Below are 24,130 nucleotides of genomic sequence, written 5' to 3'. Positions count from 1 at the left end.
AGGGATACAGTCCGTAAGCACACATGATTGTGCGTGCTGCTGCTCCACTAATAATACTAACCTTTAACACTTCATTTTACTCATTTTCATTCATTACTAGTTTCTATGTAACTGTTTTTATATTGTTTTACTTTCTTTTTTATTCAAGAAAATGTTTTTAATTTATGTATCTTATTTTATTTGATTCATTTTTTTAAAAAGGACCTTATCTTCACCATACCTGGTTGTCCAAATTAGGCATAATAATGTGTTAATTCCACGACTGTATATATCGGTTGATATCGGTATCGGTAATTAAAGAGTTGGACAATATCGGCATATCGGCAAAAAGCCATTATCGGACATCCCTAGTTAATACCAATTATTTTTGACCCAGCCCTAGCTCAAGATGCACCAGCAAAACTAAAGGCAAATTTCAGTAATCTGCCAATTTGCAGGTTTTCTTATACAAGCTTCAGTGAAGGACAGTCCAGAACCCAAATCTAAAAGTGCTGCTCTATATGGCTGTATTTTAACATTCAAGACTTGTTCCACACATTGCCACCTGCTTGACTTCAGGTGCAGCACGGAGCTAACCAAGTAGAAACCCGAGCTGCGGCACGATAAATGAATGATTCAGTGAGAGTGTACTCTCTGATAACATCGCCCGAGCTGAGGAGATTATCACATTGCAACTGAAAAGGTCTTCAATGATAAACATAGTGAATTGTTTTAATTTGCCGTCCATTATTTGAAATGAAAGGCTTACAAGAGATCATGCGGTATTTAATGTAATGGGTAAGGGAATAAGCGGTAGAAAATGGATGGATGGGTAAAGATGAACACAAATAATTTCAGAACAGGAGTTGCACATGATGTCATTCCTCTGCAGACATTGTGAAACAGACAGGACACAGAAAGAAGGGACTAAAGAGTGAGAGTGGAATAATTATGCCAGGAATCCGTTCTTACTCGTTTTGTTGTCTTCTTAGGGGAATTTTGAGATGATCTGTGATTCCCAGAGTCCAAAAACAGTCTGCGGGCTATAGAGCGTTTAGTATTCGGGCTCCAGTACTCTGGAATGCCCTCCCGGTAACAGTTAGAGATGTCATTATTATTATATCATAGTTATTTTCAAATTATTGTCTTTTTCTTGGATCCCTCTGAACCACATTGAGTCAGTAGAAGCATTTAAGTCCCATCTTAAAACTAATTTGTTACGCTAGCCTTTAAATAGACCAGTTGATCTGCCGTCTCTTTTCTGCTCTGCCCCCCTCTCCTGCGTGGAGAGGTTATTAGGTGACCACAGATGATGCGCTAGCTGTTCATCTGTGCATCAGTTGGGGACGTCTCTGCGCTGCGGACTTGTCTCCACTCAAGATGATCCCCTGCTGGCCCCACTAGGGACTGGACTCTCACACTATTAACTAAATCCACTCGACGTCCATCTGCAGTCGCCTCCAAGGTTTCTCACTGTATACCATTGGGTTGAGTTTTTTCTTGGCCTGATGTGGGATCTCAGCCGAGGATGTCGTTGTGGCTTGTGCAGCCCTTTGAGACACTTGTGGGTTAAGGGCTATATAATGCAAATTTGATTGATTGATTGATTTTTCCAACTTTCGAGAATTGAGCATCCGTGTTTGTGTTTTGATTTGAGGTCATTCAAATATAAAATGTGAATGCCCTCAACGTTGAACAGTTTCAAAACAAGCAGGAAACAAAAGCCACACTAATAATCGTAGGTGGAATCCTTATTAGGGATGTCCGATAATGTTTTTTTTGCCGATATCCAATATTCTGATATTGTCCAACTCTTAATTACCGATACCGATATCAACCGATATATACAGTCGTGGAATTAACACATTATTATGCCTAATTTGGACAACCAGGTATGGTGAAGATAAGGTCCTTTTAAAAAAAATTATAAAATAAAATAAGATAAATAAATTAAAAACATTTTCTTGAATAAAAAAGAAAGTAACACAATATAAAAACAGTTACATAGAAATTAGTAATTAATGAATATGAGTAAAATGAAGTGTTAAAGGTTAGTACTATTAGTGGAGCAGCAGCACGCACAATCATGTGTGCTTACGGACTGTATTCCTTGCAGACTGTATTGATATATATTGATATATAATGTAGGAAGCAGAATATTAATAACAGAAAGAAACAACCCTTTTGTGTGAATGAGTGTAAATGGGGGAGGGAGGGTTTTTTTTGGGTTGGTGCAATAATTGTAAGTGTATCTTGTGTTGTTTTATGTTGATTTAATAAAAAAAAAACAAAAAAAAAACAACAACAACAAAAAAAACGATACCGATAATAAAAAAAACGAAACCGATAATTTCCGATATTACATTTTAAAGGCCTACTGAAAGCCACTACTAGCGACCACGCAGTCTGATAGTTTATATATCAATGATGAAATCTTAACATTGCAACACATGCCAATACGGCCGGGTTAACTTATAAAGTGACATTTTAAATTTCCCGCTAAACTTCCGGTTGACGTCAATGGTTGAAACGGAAGTATTCGGACACCATTGAATCCAATACAAAAAGCTCGGTTTTCATCGCCAAATTCCACAGTATTCTGGACATCTGTGTTGGTGAATCTTTTGCAATTTGTTTAATGAACAATGAAGACTGCAAAGAAGAAAGCTGTAGGTGGGATCGGTGTATTAGCGGCTGGCTGCAGCAACACAACCAGGAGAACTTTGACTTGGATAGCAGACGCGCTATCCGACGCTAGCCGCCGACCGCACGGATGATCGGGTGAAGTCCTTCGTCGCTCCGTCGATCGCAGGTGAGCACGGGTGTTGATGAGCAGATGAGGACTGGCTGGCGTAGGTGGATAGCTAATGTTTTTAGCATAGCTCTGTGAGGTCCTGTTGCTAAGTTAGCTTCAATGGCGTCGTTAGCAACAGCATTGTTAAGCTTCGCCAGGCTGGAAAGCATTAACCGTGTAGTTACATGTCCATGGTTTAATAGTATTGTTGATCTTCTGTCTATCTTTCCAGTCAGGGATTTATTTATTTTGTTTCTCTCTGCATTTGAGCCCGATGCTATCACGTTAGCTCCGTAGCTAAAGTGCTTCGCCGATGTATTGTCGTGGAGATAAAAGTCACAGTGAATGTCCATTTCGCGTGCTCGACTCTCATTTTCAAGAGGATATAGTATCCCAGGTGGTTTAAAATACAAATCCGTGACCCACAATAGAAAAAGGACAGAGTGTGGAATCCAATGAGCCAGCTTGTACCTAAGTTACGGTCAGAGCGAAAAAAGATGCGTCCTGCACTGCACTCTAGTCCTTCACTCTCACGTTCCTCATCCACGAATCTTTCATCCTCGCTCAAATTAATGGGGTAATCGTCCCTTTCTCAGTCCGAATCGCTCTCGCTGCTGGTGTAAACAATGGGGAAATGTGAGGAGCCTTTCAACCTGTGACGTCACGCTACTTCCGGTACAGGCAAGGCTTTTTTTTATCAGCAACCAAAAGTTGCGAACTTTATCGTCGATGTTCTCTACTAAATCCTTTCAGCAAATGATCAATCATGACACATAGAATGGATCTGCTATCCCCTTTTAAATAAAAAAAATTCATTTCAGTAGGCCTTTAAAGCATTTATCGACATCTCTAATCTCAACCTAACTTCCAAAAGATAACCAACCTTGAATGTGATTTTCAGCTTACTTGACTACATCATAATAAACATTTCCATATATTTAGTTCACTTCCTCGTATGCTTCCTGGCTATTATTTGGTAGTAAAATGAAGATTATTCTGAAACACACTGATTAAAAGTGGTAAATGGAAAACTAAAAGACAAGTTAAAGAGCCTGCGGGATAACGCTGACTTAATTAAGCTAGCTTGTCCACATTCGTCCTTTAGAATAGATAGAACAGAATAGCGTTTTAAAAGTCATGTTGTGTTCTTTGTGAAGGTAAGGAGTGTACACACCTCTCAAAGAGCAACCTCATGGCGAATATCCCCAATGCTAGCGGCAGGGCGGCAAACAAGTGTCCGGCTTTGGGGTACTCCACCCCAGGAGCCTGCTGGGCTAGGTCCGCCCATGTTACGTTGTGAGGCAGCCAAAACCTCTCGTTCCAGAACCAGGCTGAAAGGGCAGCCATGTTTTCCCGTCCGCGACCGAAGAAGAAGATTCAAACTGCTTTCCCGGAAGAAGACAAAAAAGTGATGTGAGAAACTTGCAGAGCGCCTCAGTGATGGCGACTTTCCTCACTCAACTTTTACCGCACAAACCTGGGAGACGGGAACGTGGACTTCCGGTTATGAGTTTCCCCGAATATTCAATCTCGAATGAACGACTTATTTGCATATATCAAGTAGTATTTCATACTTTTTTATTTTGCCATTGACCCCATTCCCGCATGCCTGTGAGAAAAGAACCTAACACGGACACATAATGGTGAATTTGGTTTTATTTTGAAAGGTCAATGAGTTCCACTTTTGGTGTTTCCAGTACACTTGACGTATCTCCGCCCAAAAAGATGGGAACTGGAATTAAGGAAGTGAGTCGAATGAAGCAAACATGCTTTAAATTCCCTTTACGCCGTTATAACTCAATGTTTTATATTCGAACGAGCACAGCGTGAAATTTTTACAAGGCTTATTGTCGCCGAAACTAGCCAACAGACGTGTTTTAACGTGACGACAGTGGAGTGACGGGGTGACAGCACATCCAAGTGGTCATTAGTGGTATTGCAGCTAGATAAAAAGTGCAGAGATTTGAGGATTTCAAGACAAGACTTGTTTACATTTTAGTCGACATTTCTAAACATGCGTCACTGACATTTTTAACACGTTGGACTCCTCCCCTCATGCCTGTTTGAAATGTAAACGCAATATTCATCCGTGCATGCTGCTAAGAAAGATGATGCTGCTGCTAGTCTGCCTAATTATAGAAGGCCATTTTACCCCTCTGAAGCTTTTTATATTTAGAAATGTTGCTGGACATTTGACTCAGTCACGATGCAAAGTATTCTAAAAGCCATTCTGAACAAGTGGACGATTATGCAACGCTGCTTTCCTGTGCAATCCTTGAAAGAGAGCAGGGATGTCAGACATCATGTCGTTCAATCCGGCCCACGAGATGAGTTTGGTAAGTGTGAAATGGAGCTGCATTTTTTAAATGATAAGAAACTACTGTTCTAAAAGTGTCCATTGGATGTCACAATAGCAATTCTGTTAGGCAAGCAAATAGTTTATATTGGGGCAAGCAAGTATACCAAGCAAGAGGTGCACGGTAAAGCGGGCCCGCGACTCCTCCCCCTCGACCCAATGTAAAACAAACAGGAGTAAAATAAACAATTGGTAACCTCACCAAGGCAGCATCGGTCTGAAATCCCTTGTCTTCGAGTTCACGCCAGAAAGGGTAACGGCAATGTTGATCCTGACTGTCCTTCTATCCGGGTAAGCCTCTGTTTTGCTTTTTTTGTCTCCTCAGAATAAAACTTTTCGTTTCTTTGGTTGTTTTGGAGCTTTGGCCATGATAGCAGTAATTGCAGGCAGGCGTTCACATCTACTACCGTCTTTTTAACGACTAATAAGCGGCTTTCTTCTGTGCAAATGTAAAGAAAGTCAACAATGGAAATGACAAATGAGGTAGTTGATACATCCATCCATCCATCCATCTTCTTCCGCTTATCCGAGGACGGGTCGCGGGGGCAGCAGCCTAAGCAGGGAAACCCAGACTTCCCTCTCCCCAGCCACTTCGTCCAGCTCTTCCCGGGGGATCCAGAGGCGTTCCCAGGCCAGCCGGGAGACATAGTCTTCCCAACGTGTCCTGGGTCTTCCCCGTGGCTTCCTACCGGTCGGACGTGCCCTAAACACCTCCCTAGGGAGGCGTTCGGGTGGCATCCTGACCAGATGGACATCTCTAATTATATTTAAAGTTGAGTTTTGGTGGGGCAATAAATGCCCATGTTTTCAAATGACTAAATGGTCACGTTATCAATCAAAATAATCGTGATTATTATTGTTGCCATAATCATCAAGCCCTGCAAAGAACCGCCGAGCAATCATTTCTGGCGGCTGTACTGTTGAAAAGGTCAGAGGGCACGGTGTGGAAAATGGTAAAGGTGAGAGGTTTAGAGTGGCAGGTCTGGTTACAAGGATGTAAGCGTGCTCTGGAGGCACTCAACCATGGCTCGAACAAAATCAAAAGACCTCAAAAAGGAAAAGTTGCACAGTTTATTCCTGTATAAATAACGTCAACAAGCAAAGAGAACAAATGAAGGCACTTGGGAAAAGTATGCATTTTGTGCAACTGGGCTTTTTGTGTGCATAGGCGCCGTAATAATTCTTCGGTTGACGGTTTATGCAACGACGCGCGGCCTTTCTATTCAGCGAAAGGCCACGGCGGCGTTACGTAACAGTGATAACAGTAGTTTAAGACCGCCGCTCAGCTTGAGAGATGTAGTCACCTGGTCGCCACATACAGGAGCCTTACTGTTAATCATCATCAGGAGCAGCGGGCGTGCTCTATATGTGCTCAGGGTGGTTCTGCAGACAGCTGATGAACTCCGTCACCGGGTGGCCGTCGAAGCAGATCTGGTGCACAGCGGTGAAAAGGGGGAACCTGCGGGAAGAAAAAAGGCAAAGAGGACAGGGAGTCCATTTCTGTCCTTCAAGAAACAATCTGGTGCCAATAATAAGGTGGCTTGTGGGGTAATAAACCTGGAGTTGTCTTTGAAATGACTTAGAAAATAAATGGATGACTTAAATATATGTGGGGAAACTATCAAACTACTCATAGTTGCTACATGCTGGGATTGATTTTAGAGGAAACAATTCTGTCCAGCAATAATGGAATGTAGTAGGGTCCGCAAACTACGGCACGGGGGCCGTATTCACGATCTGGATGTACCAAGTTTAAAAAAGAAAAAAAAAAACTTTCAAAAAAATAAATATCTGCCCAGTCCAGCCGCTCAGGCTAATCATATTGTTGATGTAGATCAGGGATCACCAACCTTTTTGAAAGCAAGAGCTACTTCTTGGGTAGTGATTAATGCGAAGGGCTACCAGTTTGATACACACTTCAATAAATTGCCAGAAATAGCCAATTTGCTCAATTTACCTTTAACTCTATGTTATTATGAATAATTAATGATATTTACACTTAATTGAACGGTTTAAAAGAGGAGAAAACACGAAAAAAATGACAATTAAATTTTGAAACATAGTTTATGTTCAATTTCGACTCTTTAAAATTCAAAATTAAACCGAAAAAAGAAGAGAAAAACTTAAAAAAAGAATTTATGGAACATCATTAGTAATTTTTCCTGATTAAGATTAATTTTAGAATTTTGATGACATGTTTTAAATAGGTTAAAATCCAATCTACACTTTGTTAGAATATATAACAAATTGGACCAAGCTATATTTCTAACAAAGACAAATCATTATTTCTTCTAGATTTTCCAGAACAAAAATTTTAAAAGAAATTCAAAAGACTTTGAAATAAGATTTAAATTTGATTCTACAGATTTTCTAGATTTGCCAGAATAAGTTTTTGAATTTTAATCATAATAAGTTTGAAGAAATATTTCACAAATATTCTTCGTCGACAAAACAGAAGCTAAAATGAAGAATTAAATTAAAATGTATTTATTATTCTTTACAATAAAAAAAAAAAAAATTACTTGAACATTGATTTAAATTGTCAGGAAAGAAGAGGAAGGAATTTAAAAGGTAAAAAGGTATATGTGTTTAAAAATCCTAAAATCATTTTTAAGGTTGTATTTTTCTGTAAAATTGTCTTTCTGAAAGTTATAAGAAGCAAAGTAAAAAAATTAATGAATTTATTTAAACAAGTGAAGACCAAGTCTTTAAAATATTTTCTTGGATTTTCAAATTCTATTTGAGTTTTGTCTCTCTTAGAATTAAAAATGTCGGGCAAAGTGAGACCAGCTTGCTAGTAAATAAATACAATTTAAAAAATAGAGGCAGCTCACTGGTAAGTGCTGCTATTTGAGCTATTTTTAGAACAGGCCAGCGGGCTACTCATCTGGTCCTTACGGGCTACCTGGTGCCCGCGGGCACCGCGTTGGTGACCCCTGATGTAGATGATCATATCTGATGTATTGATTTACTTTGGAAAAGGGAAAAGCCTTATTTGTATTTGACTTCATAAAAATGTTTGCATATATTTACTGTAGTGTTTGGTGCAGCTGGACCGAAAAATCTATACAAATATTATCACATTTGTATAAACACACACGCATATATATTAGAGATGTCCGATAATGGCTTTTTTGCCGATATTGTCCAACTCTTAATTACCGATTCCGATATCAACCGATACCGATGTATACAGTGGTGGAATTAACACATTATTATGCCTAATTTTGTTGTGATGCCCCGCTGGATGCATTAAACAATGTAACAAGGTTTTCCAAAATAAATCAACTCAAGTTATGGAAAAAAAAATGCCAACATGGCACTGCCATATTTATTATTGAAGTCACAAAGTGCATTATTTTTTTTAACATGCCTCAAAACAGCAGCTTGGAATTTGGGACATGCTCTCCCTGAGAGAGCATGAGGAGGTTGAGGTGGGCGGGGTTGGGCTGAGGTATATTGTAGGGTCCCAGAAGAGTTAGTGCTGCAAGGGGTTCTGGGTATTTATTCTGTTGTGTTTATGTTGTGTTACGGTGCGGATGTTCTCCCGAAATGTGTTTGTCATTCTTGTTTGGTGTGGCTTCACAGTGTGGCGCATATTTGTAACAGTGTTAAAGTTGTTTATGCGGACACCCTCAGTGTGACCTGTATGGCTGTTGATCAAGTATGCCTTGCATTTACTTGTGAGTGTGAAAAGCCGTAGATATTATATGACTGGGCCGGCATGCAAAGGCAGAGCCTTTAAGGCACGCCCCCAATATTGTTGTCTGAATGGAAATCGGGAGACATTCGTGAGAATGGTTGCCCCGGGAGATTTTCGGGAGGGGCACTGAAATTCGGTAGTCTCCCGGGAAAATCGGGAGGGTTGGCAAGTATGTCAATCCACTCCCTCGCTCTCTCTGCCTCTGCCCCTCCCTCACAAATGCTGCTGCGTGTGCACACCTTCACAATTTGTTTTGTTTTTAACCCCTTCTTAACCCTGGACGTACATTGAAAAAACACGCAACCCTGACTCCAAATGCCGGACATTTGAGGCATTTAAGAAACCCCGCCCGGACATGTCCGGGGAAAAGAGGACGTAAGGTCAGTCTAAGCTATGCTACACGCTGCATCATCGTCCGCCAACTGGACTATAATACTAACTGGTCCATTGCCAAACACAGTAGGCACTGATCTAATTAAAAGTAATTTGAAGGAATCTCATTCTTTATTTTGCTGGTGGACAATGATCCTATTGTGTCACATTAGAAGGCTAGGATAGCTACACAACAACTTGAGCTAACATTGCTAACATACCATTCACATATTTCTAACCTGCTGTTATTACTTACCATTACAATGTCTCCTCCGTTGCCATTAAAGGCCTACTGAAATGATTTTTTTTTATTTAAACGGGAATAGCAGATCCATTCTATGTGTCATACTTGATCATTTCGCGATATTGCCATATTTTTGCTGAAAGGATTTAGTAGAGAAAATCGACGATAAAGTTCGCAACTTTTGCTCGCTGATAAAAAAAAGCCTTGCCTGTAGCGGAAGTAGCGTGACGTCACAGGAGCTAGTATTCCTCACAATTCCCCGTTGTTTACAATGGAGCGAGAGAGATTCGGACCGAGAAAGTGATGATTACCCCATTAATTTGAGCGAGGATGAAAGATTCGTAGATGAGGAACGTTACAGTGAATGACTTGAGAGGCAGTGCAGGACGTATCTTTTTTCGCTCTGACCGTAACTTAGGTACAAGCTGGCTCATTGGATTCCACACTCTCTCCTTTTTCTATTGTAGATCACAGATTTGTATTTTAAACCACCTCAGATACTATATCCTCTTGAAAATGAGAGTCCAGAACGTGAAATGGACATTCACAGTGACTGAACATGTAAATACACGATTAATAATTCAGCTTGGTGAAGCTAAAAAAATAGAAGCTAACCTAGCTACGTAGCCAACGTGATAGCATAGCAGTCTCAAATGCAGATAGAAACTAAATAAAAAAAAACCCTGACTGGATGGATAGACAGAAGATCAATAATACTATTAAACCATGAACATGTAAATACACGATTAATAATATTCCACTTGGCGAAGCTAAAAAAACAGAAGCTAACCTAGCTGCGTAGCCAACGCGATAGCGCCAGTCTCAAATGCAGATAAAAATTAAATTAAAAAAACCCCTGACTGGATGGATAGACAGAAGATCAATAATACTATTAAACCATGAACATGTAAATACACGATTAATAATATTCCGCTTGGCGAAGCTAAAAAAACAGAAGCTAACCTAGCTGCGTAGCTAACTTAGATGCGGCGGCGGGCGTTGTACGCTTTTGACGACACCCCGGCCGCCATCAGAGTCGGCAAGAAACATATATTTCCCCAAAGTTACGTACGTCACATGCACATATCGACACGCACGTACGGGCAAGCGATCAAATGTTTGGAAGCCAAAGCTGTACTCACCGTAGTGCGTCTGCTATCCTGCTCAAAACACAACACAACCTCCTGGTGTTGGTGTTGCTGTAGTCCGCCGCTCCACCGGCTCCAACTTTCTTATTTGCAGTCTCCATTGTCCATTAAACAAATTGCTCAATCGCTTTATTAACAAGCGGTAACTGGTTGTAGTTGAAAAAGTAACGCACACTCATACACGAGCTGCTGTTAGCCAAAAGTCACGCTCACACACACTCAAGTTCTCCGCCAACTCACTCGCGCATGCGCGTTCCCCAAACCCTTAAAGACACAGTACACTAATGCAAATATCACAGATATTACAGTATTGTACTTATCCGCTAAGACACCGATCCATCCCACCTACAACGTTCTTCTTTGCAGCCTCCATTGTTCATTAAACAAATTGCAAAAGATTCCCCAACACAGATGTCCAGAATACTGTGGAATTTTGTCAAAGAAAACAAGAGGCTTTTCTATCGGGTCCGACGGGGTCCAACCACTTCCGTTGCTTTTGTGACGTCACGCGCATAAATCATATCCAAAGGAGTTTTTCAAGCGGAAGTGTGGCGGGAATTTTAAAATGTCACTTTATAAGTTAACCCGGCCGTATTGGCATGTGTTGCAATGTTAAGATTTCATCATTGATATATAAACTATCAGACTGCGTGGTCGCTAGTAGTGGCTTTCAGTAGGCCTTTAATGGCAGTTGCCGAGCCCGCCATTAAAAAGTAGTTGTTGTCTGAAAAATCCATCTTTTTGTGAAGGTCTGTGGCTGAAGTGCGACTAATTGTTGCACACTCAAAGTCACTCCCTCCCATTAGAGGCACATTGCCACGAATCATCCAAGTTAATCGAGTTTTACACGTCTGACAAAGAGGATCTTTGAGTAGTGTTTAGCCGTAGGTGCTGAAAACCAGCTGAATGACACTCCAGTCATATAAAATATCTTTGAGAGGTGTTTGTGGCCTGACTTGGTGAAAGGCTACATGACCAACAAGAGTCCAAACCAGGCCCGGGCAATTATTTTGACTTGGGGGGCCAAATTTAGAGAAAAAACTGTGTCTGGGGGGCCGGTATATCTATTTTTAGGAAAACTAATATAAAACCTCACAATAAAGTCTGATTGAATGCTAAAAATGTTATGACAGACCGCCTTAAAAACGGAATTGTAATTTTTCTATGAACGATAAAACCCTGAATATTGAGAACATATGAACGTCACACCCCCCTCTCAATCGACATATTTTACAATCAAGCCAAATGCAACAAACAGCGAAATATGAACGCGAACGGTAAAAAAAACATCTACAAACTTATACATCTGATATATCACTAAGCTTTAGAACTTTCTTGTAAAAATCTCCTTCTGCGTGTGTCCCTGGCACCCACATTTCAGGCTGGCCGCTCTGGAAACACTCGGTGGAAACGCTCCCCACCCACACTGCTTGGTGCCTCGTCTGACCTGCTGTGACGTAGATTACCATAGTCACTAGTAGGCTTGTACGGTATACGGGTATTAGTATAGTACAGCGATACTAATGAATCATATTCGGTACCATACCGCCTCTGAAAAGTACCGGTCCGCCAAACCATAAGATTTTTTGTTAAAGGCCTACTGAAAGCCACTACTAGCGACCACGCAGTCTGATAGTTTATATATCAATGATGAAATCTTAACATTGCAACACATGCCAATACGGCCGGGTTAACTTATAAAGTGACATTTTACATTTCCCGCCACACTTCCGGCTGAAAACGTTTCAATATGATGACGTTTGCGCGTGACGTCAACAGTGGAAGCGGAAGTATTCGGAGCCCATTGAATCCAATACAAAAAAGCTCTGTTTTCATTTCATAATTCCACAGTATTCTGGACATCTGTGTTGGTGAATCTTTTGCAATTTGTTTAATGAACAATGGAGACTGCAAAGAAGAAAGTTGTAGGTGCGATCGGTGTATTAGCGGCAGACTACAGCAACACAACCAGGAGCACTTTGAGGGTAGCAGACGCGCTAGCCGAACGACCTCACCTTGACTTCCTCCGTCTCCGGGCCGCCAACCGCATCGGTGATCGGGTGAAGTCCTTCGTCGTACCGTCGATCGCTGGAACGCAGGTGAGCACGGGTCGTGATGAGCAGATGAGAGCTGGCGTAGGTGCAGAGCTAATGTTTTTAGCATAGCTCTGTCGAGGTTCCGTAGCTAAGTTAGCTTCAATGGCGTCGTTAGCAACAGCATTATTAAGCTTTGCCAAGCTAGAAAGCATTAACCGTTTATTTACATGTCCAGAGTTTGGTAGTATTGTTGATCTTCTGTCTATCCTTCCAGTCAGGGGTTTATTTGTTTTGCCCGATGCTATCACGTTAGCTCAGTAGCTAAAGAGCTTCATCTATGTATTGTCGTGGAGATAAAAGGCACTAAATGTCCATTTCGCGTTCTGGACTCTCATTTTCAAGAGGATATAGTATCCCAGGTGGTTTAAAATACAAATCCGTGATCCACAATAGAAAAAGGAGAGAGTGTGGAATCCAATGAGCCAGCTTGTACCTAAGTTACGGTCAGAGCGAAAAAAGATACGTCCTGCACTGCACGCTAGTCCTTCACTTTCACGTTCCTCATCCACGAATCTTTCATCCTCGCTCAAATTAATGGGGTAATCGTCGCTTTCTCGGTCCGAATCGCTCTCGCTGCTGGTGTAAACAACAGGAAAATGTGAGCAGTCCTTCCTCCGGTGTCGTCTCGCTACTTCCGGTAGGGGCAAGGCTTTTTTTTTATCAGAGACCAAAAGTTGCGAACTTTATCGTCGTTGTTCTCTACTAAATCCTTTCAGCAAAAATATGGCAATATCGCGAAATGATCAAGTATGACACATAGAATGGATCTGCTATCCCCGTTTGAATAAAAACATTTCATTTCAGTAGGCCTTTAAAATAAAGCCAATAATGCAATTTTTTCCCGTCCCCTTTATTTAGAAAAGTATCGAAATAATATTGGCATCGGAACAAGACTAATCACTAAAATATCATGCAAAAGTGCAGAGTCCAACCATTGAAATACTTTGTATTAGAGATGTCCGATAATATCGGCCGGCCGATATTATCGGCCGATAAATGCTTTAAAATGTAATATCGGAAATTATCGGTATCGTTTTTTTTATTATCGGTATCGTTTTTTAAATTTTTTTATTTTATTAAATCAACATAAAAAACACAAGATACACTTACAATTAGTGCACCAACCCAAAAAACCTCCCTCCCCCCATTTCTTTCTGTTATCAATATTCTGCTTCCTACATTATATATCAATATATATCAATACAGTCTGCAAGGGATACAGTCCGTAAGCACACATGATTGTGCGTGCTGCTGCTCCACTAATAGTACTAACCTTTAACACTTCATTTTACTCATTTTCATTCATTACTAGTTTCTATGTAACTGATTTTATATTGTTGTACTTTCTTTTTTATTCAAGAAAATGTTTTTAATTTATTTATCTTATTTTATTTTATTAATTTAAAAAAAAAAGGACCTTATCTTCACCATACCTGGTTGTCCAAATTAGGCATAATAATGTGTTAATTCCACGACTGTATATATCAGTATCGGTATCGGTTGATATCGGTATCGCTAATTAAAGAGTTGGACAATATCGGAATATCGGATATCGGCAAAAAGCCATTATCGGACATCCCTACTTCGTATAGTTGAAGACTTGTGGTCATTATAAAACATGACTGCACATCATAATGGCAGCTACACTTTCCACCTTAAAGATCTAAAAAAAATATTTGGGAATGTACGTCGGGCCACATTGAAAAGCTTAACGGGCCGCATGTGGCCTTCATTTGCCCAGGTCTGGTCCAAACAATACCAGAGAGACACGTACTTGTTGACCATGTTTTTCTGCTTCAAGACTTGGTGCACCTCGGTTGCAGTGGCTGGACCTTGAAGCTTCTGGCCGTTCAGCAGCTCCTTCTCCAGCTGCTCGATGGTCTGAGTGCACAAAGACTCTGGCTTTTGTCCAACTCCACAACCAAATCAAACTTTCTGGAAAAAAAGAAAAAAGATGCTGTCCTTACTTTTCCCGTTTTGGCAAACTCTTCCCCGATCTTGCGGTTGCGTCCGCCGTAGCAGGTGGTGATGAGGTCGGCCACGCCGCAGCTCTCCAGGAAGGTGCTGGCGGAGACGGCGCAGTCGGTGCAGAAGACCTTGGCGAAGGCGATCATCTCCATCAGGCCCAGGCGGATCACCGCCGCCTTGGTGTTGTCGCCGAAGCCCAGGCCGTCACAGAAGCCCGCGCCCACCGCCACGATGTTCTGAAGACACACGGCAGGAGTCGCCCACGTTTTCTGGCGTTCCCCTTTTAAGGGTTGCGGACAAACCTTGAGCGCCCCGCAGATCTCCACCACGTCCGACTCCTGCACCACGGTCACGCGGAAGTTGGTGGTCTGCATCAGCTCCTTCAGTATGGGCCCGTGGGCTTTGTCTTTGCAGCCTTTGATGGACATTTCACCATGTTTTAGTTTGTTGGTAGTAAATATATACTTCTATACTACCTAAACGCTGACTACTCTGACGTATCTCTATCCTCCTTCAAAAGCGCACACCTCCAGGCAACTTCAACCCTTGACTAACACCCTCCCCCCTCCACATCCCACCTCCCCGGATTGTAAAAAACCAAATGTATTTGTAATGTATATACTTGTTCTTATGCTATCTGAACTCACCATGTTCTCTGCTCGCTGTACATATCCTACCAGGTCACACCTACACCGTTTCAATGTCCATTTCTATACTAACCTCTCCATATCCCACATTTTTCAACCGATTCGAACCGTGCCAACATCCACACACTCCACTCATCCTGGACATTCAAGCCAGCATGTTTCCTCGATCCGAAAATTCCCGCATTACCCGGAATTTACCCCCATTGAAAAGGAATGGCCAATATACCAACTTCTACATACACCACATTTCTCAACGGATTTAAACGGTTCCAAAGACAACGCTTGCTCTTGTTACTCAAGTGCCAGCATGCTAACATTAGCGTGCTAACTGTTAGCATGCTAACATTAACATGTTCACTTTTTCAGCTCATTTTGCAACCATTTACCCCAGAGTCATATAACTTGGTATGTGACACATGTTAACTGTTAGCATGCCAATGTAAGCATTTCAGTTCCACCCGCGCGTTTCAGTGGTGGCATTCACACGCAATTCCTACCGGAATTGCACAGATTGCAGTTTCTAGAGTATTATCCGTATGAGAGGATAAAAAAAATGACAATGATGATGTTGTAGGACTGAATTTTTCATAATACCGATGGTCGTTTCGCAGAACTTTTCTTCGGCGACCTCGCTGGCGATGTTGGCTCCCATCAGCACTGACATGCTGATGCCCAGCTTCCCTCGGATGACCTCAGAGATCAGTTTCAGACCCTCTGGACCGGCGTCCACACCCTGGTGCGAACACACGCATACAAGGGCTGCTCACTTACAGCGTATCTTCTCGGATATTAAGACAGTGTTTCCCACACATTCATTTATTTGTGGCGGCCCGCCACGAAAGAATTAAGGCCGCTACAAAAAAAAAAGTTTTATTTTTTTTTTGTCCTGTCCAGCTTCTCAGGCAAATCATATAGTTGATGTAGATGCCCATATAGGCTGTTCACATTTACTTTACAAAAGAGAAGTGTAGGATACTTCTCTTGTTGCCTTATTTGTATTTGACCACTACTGTTTTCTGTTTATTTGTTACTGACTGTGGCAGGACACCTCTGCCTCTGTTTCACTTTATGTTGCTGGTAAATAATATGCTTGTAGTAGTAGGCTAATGTTAAATGATTTAGTATGCACTAATTAAAGGGGCAGAGCTTTAAGAGACATTTAAGCTTTTATATTTTATAAGATATATTTTTTGTAAGAACCACAATTAATAAATATATTTCAGTGAATAACTTATTGTTCAAATCTGTATATAAATATGTACATAAAGTGTTGTAATTATATTGTAAAATGGATGGATGGATGGATCAACGTTTAAAACAAAACTGTGTTTATTAATTAGTAAGTATAAATTTTTTGAGCCTTTTTAGAGAAAATCATATCATTGTAGTAAATTATGCAAATTACTCGATGATGTCATGGTGACCACGCCCATAGCCACGCCCCCACCGCCACAGGTATCTTGGCAGTTTATGGGAAACACTGTAAGAGTATGTGAAAGTTCAACTCCAACCTTGTTTACTTCCGTGACAAACTCTTTAAGGTTCAATCAGAAATACCAAGCAGCTAAAATGCGGCAAACATGGATATGTGTGGAGGGAGTGTTTTTAATTTTCCCATCATCCTTTGTAGAGATGTCCGATAATGGCTTTTTTGCCGATATCCGATATTCCGATATTGTCAAACTCTTAATTATCAACCGATACCAATATATACAGTGGTGGAATTAACACATTATTATGCCTAATTTAGTTGTGATGCCCCGCTGGATGCATTAAACAATGTAACAAGGTTTTCCAAAATAAATCAACTCAAATTATGGAAAAAAATGCCAACATGGCACTGCCATAATTATTATTGAAGTCACAAAGTGCATTATTTTTTTTAACACGCCTCAAAACAGCAGCTTGGAATTTGGGACATGCTCTCCCTCAGAGAGCATGAGGTGGGCGAGGTTGAGGTGGGCGAGGTTGAGGTGGGCGGGGGGGGGGGGGGGTGTACATTGTAGCGTCCCGGAAGAGTTAGTGCTGCAAGGGGTTCTGGGTATTTGTTCTGTTGTGTTTATGTTGTGTTACGGTGCGGATGTTCTCCCGAAATGTGTTTGTCATTCTTGTTTGGTGTGGGTTCACAGTGTGGCGCATATTTGTAACAGTGTTAAAGTTGTTTATACGGCCACCCGCAGTGTGACCTGCATGGCTGTTGACCAAGTATGCCTTGCATTCACTCGTGTGTGTGAAAAGCCGTAGATATTATGTGACTGGGCCGGCACGCAAAGGCAGTGCCTTTAAATGTTTATTGGCGCTCTGTACTTCTCCCTACGTCCGTGTACACAGCGGCGTTTTAAAAAGTCATACATTTTACTTTTTGAAACCGATACCGATCATTTTGAAACCGATACCGATAATTTCCGATATTACATTTTAAAGCATTTATCAGCCGATAATATCGGCAGTCTGATATTATCGCACATCGCTAATCCTTTGTAATGGATTTAAATGAGTGTAATTTTGATTATTTTGTTTTACGTTTATTGGACCTTTTTTTATAATATCCAAAAAATCCAATGAGCAGGTTGTGTTGTGTGTGACCATGTTTGTTGAAATTTAGTGCTGGTAGATTTGTTTTCCCCCTGCACCATGACTAGGGAAGGTTGTCTGAATTGGGTCATATAAATAAATGTCTTGCAAAAAACATAACTTTCGTTGACCGCCTGATGGCAACAAAATGGCCACTATTTGACCGCTGACTTTGGCTATTTTGCTTCTTGAACTCTTGCCGTCTGGTGCACCAAATTCAATGGGTCGTCTCGCGAGCCAAATAGAAGACGCCGTAGTTTTGACACCCCTGATTTTAGACTATATTTATATTTAGACGAGGGATGGCTAGGGATGGATGACGACACATTTTCAGTAAATTGTAAATATATATTACAAAAGCTATCCATGCTGTACACGGACTACTCTAAAGTACATGTGTTGCGAAGATACAATGTGAAGATTGTACTCGTCAAGTCACACTACCTTGATGAGCGACACGCCGTGTGCGTCCTTCTTGATGTGGTCCTTGATGGTGTCGCACACCCTGACGATGAACTGGTGAGGCACCACAAACATCAGGATGTCGGCTCCCGCCACAGACTGCGCCAAGTCCGGGACGGCCACCTGGCGACGCCAACAAGCCTTCAGTCCTTCTTCCGCTCTGCCGTCATTCAACACGTTTGTATATGATGTGAGGGGGAAAACTCACCACGTTGGGGGGCAGCTTGTGACCGCGCAGATATTTGACGTTCTCGTGATCCGTGTTGATGATTTCCGTCAGCTTGCGGCCGTCCACCATCTCCTCGAAGACCCACATGTTGACCACCGTTTCAAACGTGTCATTTTTGGCGGTGTTGGCCCCCACGATCTTGGCGATGGCCGAGCCCCTGCACACGTCACACATCTTGAATGGGGAACTGCACTTTTGGGGAATTTTGCCCATCATTCACAATCCTTACGTAAGACAGGAACACATGATTTTCTTTTTTTATGCATTCTAAATCGTAAATAAACATTAAGAAAAGTCAGCTAACAATTGAGTCAATGGGAGTTGATCTATTCCCGCATATAAAGCGCTGTAAAAATCATACAAAAACCTCCATCAAGGCTTTATATACATGCTGTAAGTATATATGTAATGTAGTAACATTCATAATAACATTTAATATATACATGATGTAAGTATATATGTCATGTAGTAACATTCATAATAACATGTAATATATACATGATGTAAGTATATATGTCATGTAGTAACATTCATAATAACATGTAATATATACATGATGTAAGTATATATGTCATGTAGTAACATTCATAATAACATGTAATATATACATGATGTAAGTATATATGTCATGTAGTAACAATCATAATAACATGTAATATATACATGATGTAAGTATATATGTCATGTAGTAACATTCATAATAACATGTAATATATACATGATGTAAGTATATATGTCATGTAGTAACAATCATAATAACATGTAATATATACATGATGTAAGTATATATGTCATGTAGTAACATTCATAATAACATGTAATATATACATGATGTAAGTATATATGTCATGTAGTAACATTCATAATAACATGTAATATATACATGATGTAAGTATATATGTCATGTAGTAACATTCATAATAACATGTAATATATACATGCTGTAAGTATATATGTAATGTAGTAACATTCATAATAACATGTAATATTTACATATTTTGCTCATTTTAAATATATAAGTGTATTAAAATCACAGTTATATTACAATGTTCACTATTTCCTTCAACAATAACACCACTACTAATCATGTCAGACTTCATGAGAGACAACAAAGACTACTTTGGGACAAATGGTGATCCAGAACCTTACATTTTTGAGCCTGAATATACAGAGGATGACCTACAAGTTTTAAAAGCTGAGTGATAAGCAGATCCAGCAAGTAGCAGTGTTGCTAAGTGGCTAAACAAGAAATTCAAACTAACAACATAATAAAAAAAACACTTACTGTACAATGCCTGCTCTCACTGGGATGCCGACTGATGGGATGTTTATACCTTCCCGTTTAGATTAAAAATGTAGCAGGGTTAAAAAAAAAAGTGACGCAAACAAGCGCCTTTTCTTGTCTTTCTCGCAATCTGCGGGTATAAATTGGATGTCAAAGTTGACTAACTTCTCGGTTTATGAGGTGAGAGGCATGATTTATAATCTCGAATTAATTTAGAGGCAATCATTAGCCGCCGCTCAGTATGTCAATACAGCAGCATAAGCTAGTTAGCGTTGTGATCACAACGCGGCTAAAAGTAGTTCCTCTGCATTAGCGCTTATTATAACGATATTGCTAATACTTGGCTAATATTCAGGTCCTGAGATGTAAATGGAGTATTGTTGGTGCTTTTTGGATGCATTTTTTTTAGGAGTGATTTAGAGGCAAAATGAATTACACCCATTAGCTGCATTGCTAGCCACCGATGACAAGTGGATTATTACAAATTAGAATGCAAAAAAAAGAAAAAAAATGTTTATCTTGTCTTACATAAAGATTGTTAATGATGGGCAAAATTCTAAAGAAGCGCAGTTCCCCTGCAAAGGACTTGTTGTGTCCAAAAGACTCAAATGTCACACAAAAAAAATCCTCTTTATGTATTTTTTTGCTCATGGAAATTAGTCTGGCTGTCATTTCCAATAAAAAAGTTTTTAAGTAATGTGTAGATAACTAACTGTACTTGCAACGCCCCCCTTTCCATCGCCAGACTGGATATGTCGCCCCCTATTGGTGTAACTTTAGCCTATTTCCCAGCCATACACAGTGTGGATAAAGGCAAATTATTGATTATTGAGTCACTTAATCCAAACGGAGTAATTATCTGTGGCTAATTTACCTGCTCAGTGGCCTTGTGGTTAGAGTGTCCGCCCTGAGATCGGTAGGTCGTGAGTTCAAACCCCCACTCACCGAGTCATCCCAAAGACTATAAAAATGGGACCCATTACCTTCCTGCTTGGCACTCAGCACCAAGGGTTGGAATTGGGGGTTAAATCACCAAAATGATTCCCGAGCGCAGCCACCGCTGCTGCTCACTGCTCCCCTCACCCCCCAAGGGGGTGGAACAAGTGGATGGGTCAAATGCAGAGGGTAATTTTCACCACACCTAATGCTACTTTAACTTTTTAACATTGTTTATTTTTACACTTGTATAGTTGGGATTTTTAATATGCGACTGTGTCCAGTTTGTAACAGTGATGGTGGCAGCAGTTGGACCCTGGAACAGATTATTTCCATTTCCTATTGAGTTTCTATTATTAGACTTAGACAAACTTTAATGATCCACAAGGGAAATTGTTCAACACAGTAGCTCAGTTACAATGATGGAAAGTGTAAGGATGTAAAAAGGACAATGCAGGTATAAATAGACTAATATAGCAATAAAAAAATCTAACATATATACGAATATATACATAATATGTGTACAGAATAATATATATATACAGATATATTATATTATGTCTATAACATACAGTATATACAATATATACCAATGACCATGTACAATATTACAATATATACAGTATATGTGACAGCAGCATCATAAAACAGAGAGTAGATCCAGCAGAAAATAGAAAATAGACATTAAAAACAAAGAGAAGTAGCTAACATGTCAGGTAATAGGCAAATACCATCTATTGCTGTATGGCGAGTGATTATACAGCTGGATGGAGTGTGGAATGAAGGAGTTCTTGACTCGCACAGTGCGGGAAGGAAGCTGGAGGAGCCTGTTGGAGTATGAGCTCCGCTGTCCCTTATTACTACTTTTTCTTGCACAATTACACAGATATTGTTGAGCACCACAAGCAGAAAAGTTGCTCGCAGGGTTTAGGTGGATCGAGCCAAACATCGATAGTGTCAGTATCGCAGTTATGATTTACGGAGCCCCTAAAAGGGACATGGGGGAAATATTTTTTTTAATAATATTTTTATTTTAAAAAAAAATTTTTTTAGACATGTATCTCGTGCGCACGAGAAACTTTTTATAAAATTATCAAAAGAATAATAATAAATATATATACACTAGCGTTCAAAAGTTTGGGGTCACATGTAAATGTCCTTATTTTTGAAGGAAAAGCACTGTACTTTTCAATGAAGATAACTTTAAACTAGTCTTAACTTTACAGAAATACACTCTATACATTGCTAATGTGGTAAATGACTATTCTAGCTGCAAATGTCTGCTTTTTGGTGCAATATCTACATAGGTGTATAGAGGCCCATTTCCAGCAACTATCACTCCAGTGTTCTAATGGTACAATGTGTTTGCTCATTGGCTCAGAAGGCTAATTGATGATTAGAAAACCCTTGTGCAATCATGTTCACACATCTGAAAACACTTTAGCTCGTTACAGAAGCTACAAAACTGACCTTCCTTTGAGCAGATTGACTTTCTGGAGCATCACATTTGTGGGGTCAATTAAATGCTCAAAATGGCCAGAAAAAGAGAACTTTCATCTGAAACTCCACAGTCTATTCTTGTTCTTAGAAATGAAGGCTATTCCACAGAATTGTTTGGGTGACCCCAAACTTTTGAACGGTAGTGTATATATATTTTTTTAGACATGTATCTCGTGCGCATGAGAGTTTCTCGTGCGCACAGATACATGTCTAAAAAAAAAAAAAAAATTACTATTTTTTTTAATGTATTTTTTAAATAATTTTATAAAAAGTTTCTTGTGCGCACGAGATACATGTCTAAAAAAAAAAATATATAAATAAAAAATTATTACAAAAAAATTTTGCCCCATGATTTCCTCAGTGTGGTTTTTTTAGCGTTAAATAGAAAAAATGCTTGTTTTTACTGGACATTGCGTCGATATCATTTGCAGTATCGGCCAACAGTATGTTTTGGGTTGGTCATGTGTACATAGGGGCTGCAAAAAAGGAGCCATTGTTTCCTGACTGAGACTTGCACGGATGTAAACATGCCCGTTAATACTAAATGATACTATTTACACTATTATTTGTAACTTGAAATGCGAGTTGACCGACAACAACAAGCGTTCCCCATTATTAGACTGCTGGTGTGGGCTGTGGAGCCATTAAAGGTCAGCGGGGGTCATTCTGAAGCCCGCTAAAAATAGACGGGCGAGCGTGAACTTTATGAATGCGATCATTATGTAACGAGACAAAGAAGGAGGTAGAGTTGTTTGTCGTGAAATGGAAGTTTTAAGGCAGTTTACTCACCAGTTTCCAGAGCCCACCACACACACCTTCTTGGGAGCAGCCATCCTTAAAGTCTCCACACAGCAGGACTGGGCCCGCCCCTATTTATTACGGGCACGCGCCTGCTGCGCGAACGAGCGCGCACGTCATACCCCTCCGTCGTCGCAATGACGTCACGTGCGACTTTATCAATTAATGCGATTCGGTTGTTTATTTATTTTTTTAATAAACCTTTATTTATGAATTTCAACATTTACAAACAGTTGAGAAATAATAATCGAAGTAAGTACAAAAACAGTACAAAACAGAGTAAAGTAAATTCAAATGCGATTCGGTTGTTTTGATTATTCATCTACGTATGACGTCACAGTAACATTTTTAAAAAGCAAAAAAAAACAAAAAACAAGAACAACCCCGTGGCGCTGTATTGTACTGTTGTTTTACTTGTTTTGATTATTATTGTAACCTATTTTTATGGGCTTGCCTCTTTATGATGTTAAGTTCCTGTTATAAGCTGTTATACAGTATATGCCATGAGCTCTTATTTTGAAGGCGCCAAGAGCGGAAGTGAAGACACGTTGTAGTGGAGCGGAGGTTTTTGAAAGAAATAAAATAAAGTGGTCCTCTGTTTCTTTGCTTGTTTGTGAATGTTAAACATTATAAATAAAAATGTATAAAAAAATACCAATAACACCACCGGCTAGCTTACGTTACTATCGGTGGTTTACCAGAACACATTTGTTTGGCGATTGTCTATATTTGTCACAATGACAAAGTTTGTGTATCAAAATGTTTTACCGGCCAAATAAAACGATTGGTGTTTACGGCGCTCACTCACCCGGTCTCGTCGTGTTGTTGTTTTGATAGAATAAACACACCGTGACAGCTAATGCTACAGCTATCCAAATTGCTATTAGCTAACGACACTTGAAGCTAATCCGCGTGCATGTGTTACGTACGTAATGACGTCATTACGTACGAGAAGCCGTGAGAGGGCGCGATATACTGATTGTGGCGTCCTCAAGGCAGCTGTGTAAATGTTGCAAAAAAAAACATTTCAAATATTCAT

The 24,130-nt window shown here is 40.1% G+C and overlaps 2 protein-coding genes across 8 annotated transcripts in view; both read right to left on the bottom strand.

The window, feature by feature from the left end:
- The window catches only part of cers5 (ceramide synthase 5), a 55,841-nt gene extending 51,478 nt beyond the window's left edge, over nt 1–4,363 (bottom strand). For 5 of the 6 annotated variants that reach the window (XM_062037946.1, XM_062037947.1, XM_062037949.1 and 2 more), the window contains exon 1: nt 3,948–4,235. In XM_062037946.1, the coding sequence (XP_061893930.1) occupies nt 3,948–4,120 (173 nt within the window). In that variant the 5' untranslated portion in view covers nt 4,121–4,235. The other variant, XM_062037944.1, reaches the window with a different exon arrangement.
- Nucleotides 4,364–6,186: 1,823 nt separating this feature from the next.
- On the bottom strand, nt 6,187–24,018 carry LOC133643529 (glycerol-3-phosphate dehydrogenase [NAD(+)], cytoplasmic-like). 2 transcript variants are annotated; one of them, XM_062038159.1, is made up of 8 exons: nt 23,900–24,018; nt 18,552–18,729; nt 18,326–18,466; nt 15,902–16,040; nt 14,963–15,075; nt 14,660–14,896; nt 14,467–14,573; nt 6,187–6,588 (listed from the first exon to the last, which is right to left on the bottom strand). In XM_062038159.1, the coding sequence occupies exons 2-8, from the start codon at nt 18,657–18,659 to the stop codon at nt 6,492–6,494; spliced, it is 942 nt and encodes a 313-aa protein (XP_061894143.1). In that variant the 5' UTR covers nt 18,660–18,729; nt 23,900–24,018; the 3' UTR covers nt 6,187–6,491. The 2 variants fall into 2 exon arrangements, with proteins under 2 accessions (XP_061894143.1, XP_061894142.1); XM_062038158.1 differs by lacking the exon at nt 23,900–24,018 and adding an exon at nt 23,083–23,196.
- Nucleotides 24,019–24,130: the final 112 nt, after the last annotated feature.

Source organism: Entelurus aequoreus, linkage group LG26, assembly GCF_033978785.1.
Source record: "Entelurus aequoreus isolate RoL-2023_Sb linkage group LG26, RoL_Eaeq_v1.1, whole genome shotgun sequence".
Classification (NCBI taxonomy): domain Eukaryota; kingdom Metazoa; phylum Chordata; class Actinopteri; order Syngnathiformes; family Syngnathidae; genus Entelurus; species Entelurus aequoreus.
Note: the sequence above shows the minus strand (reverse complement) of the source record. Positions and strands in the feature narration are given on the sequence as shown.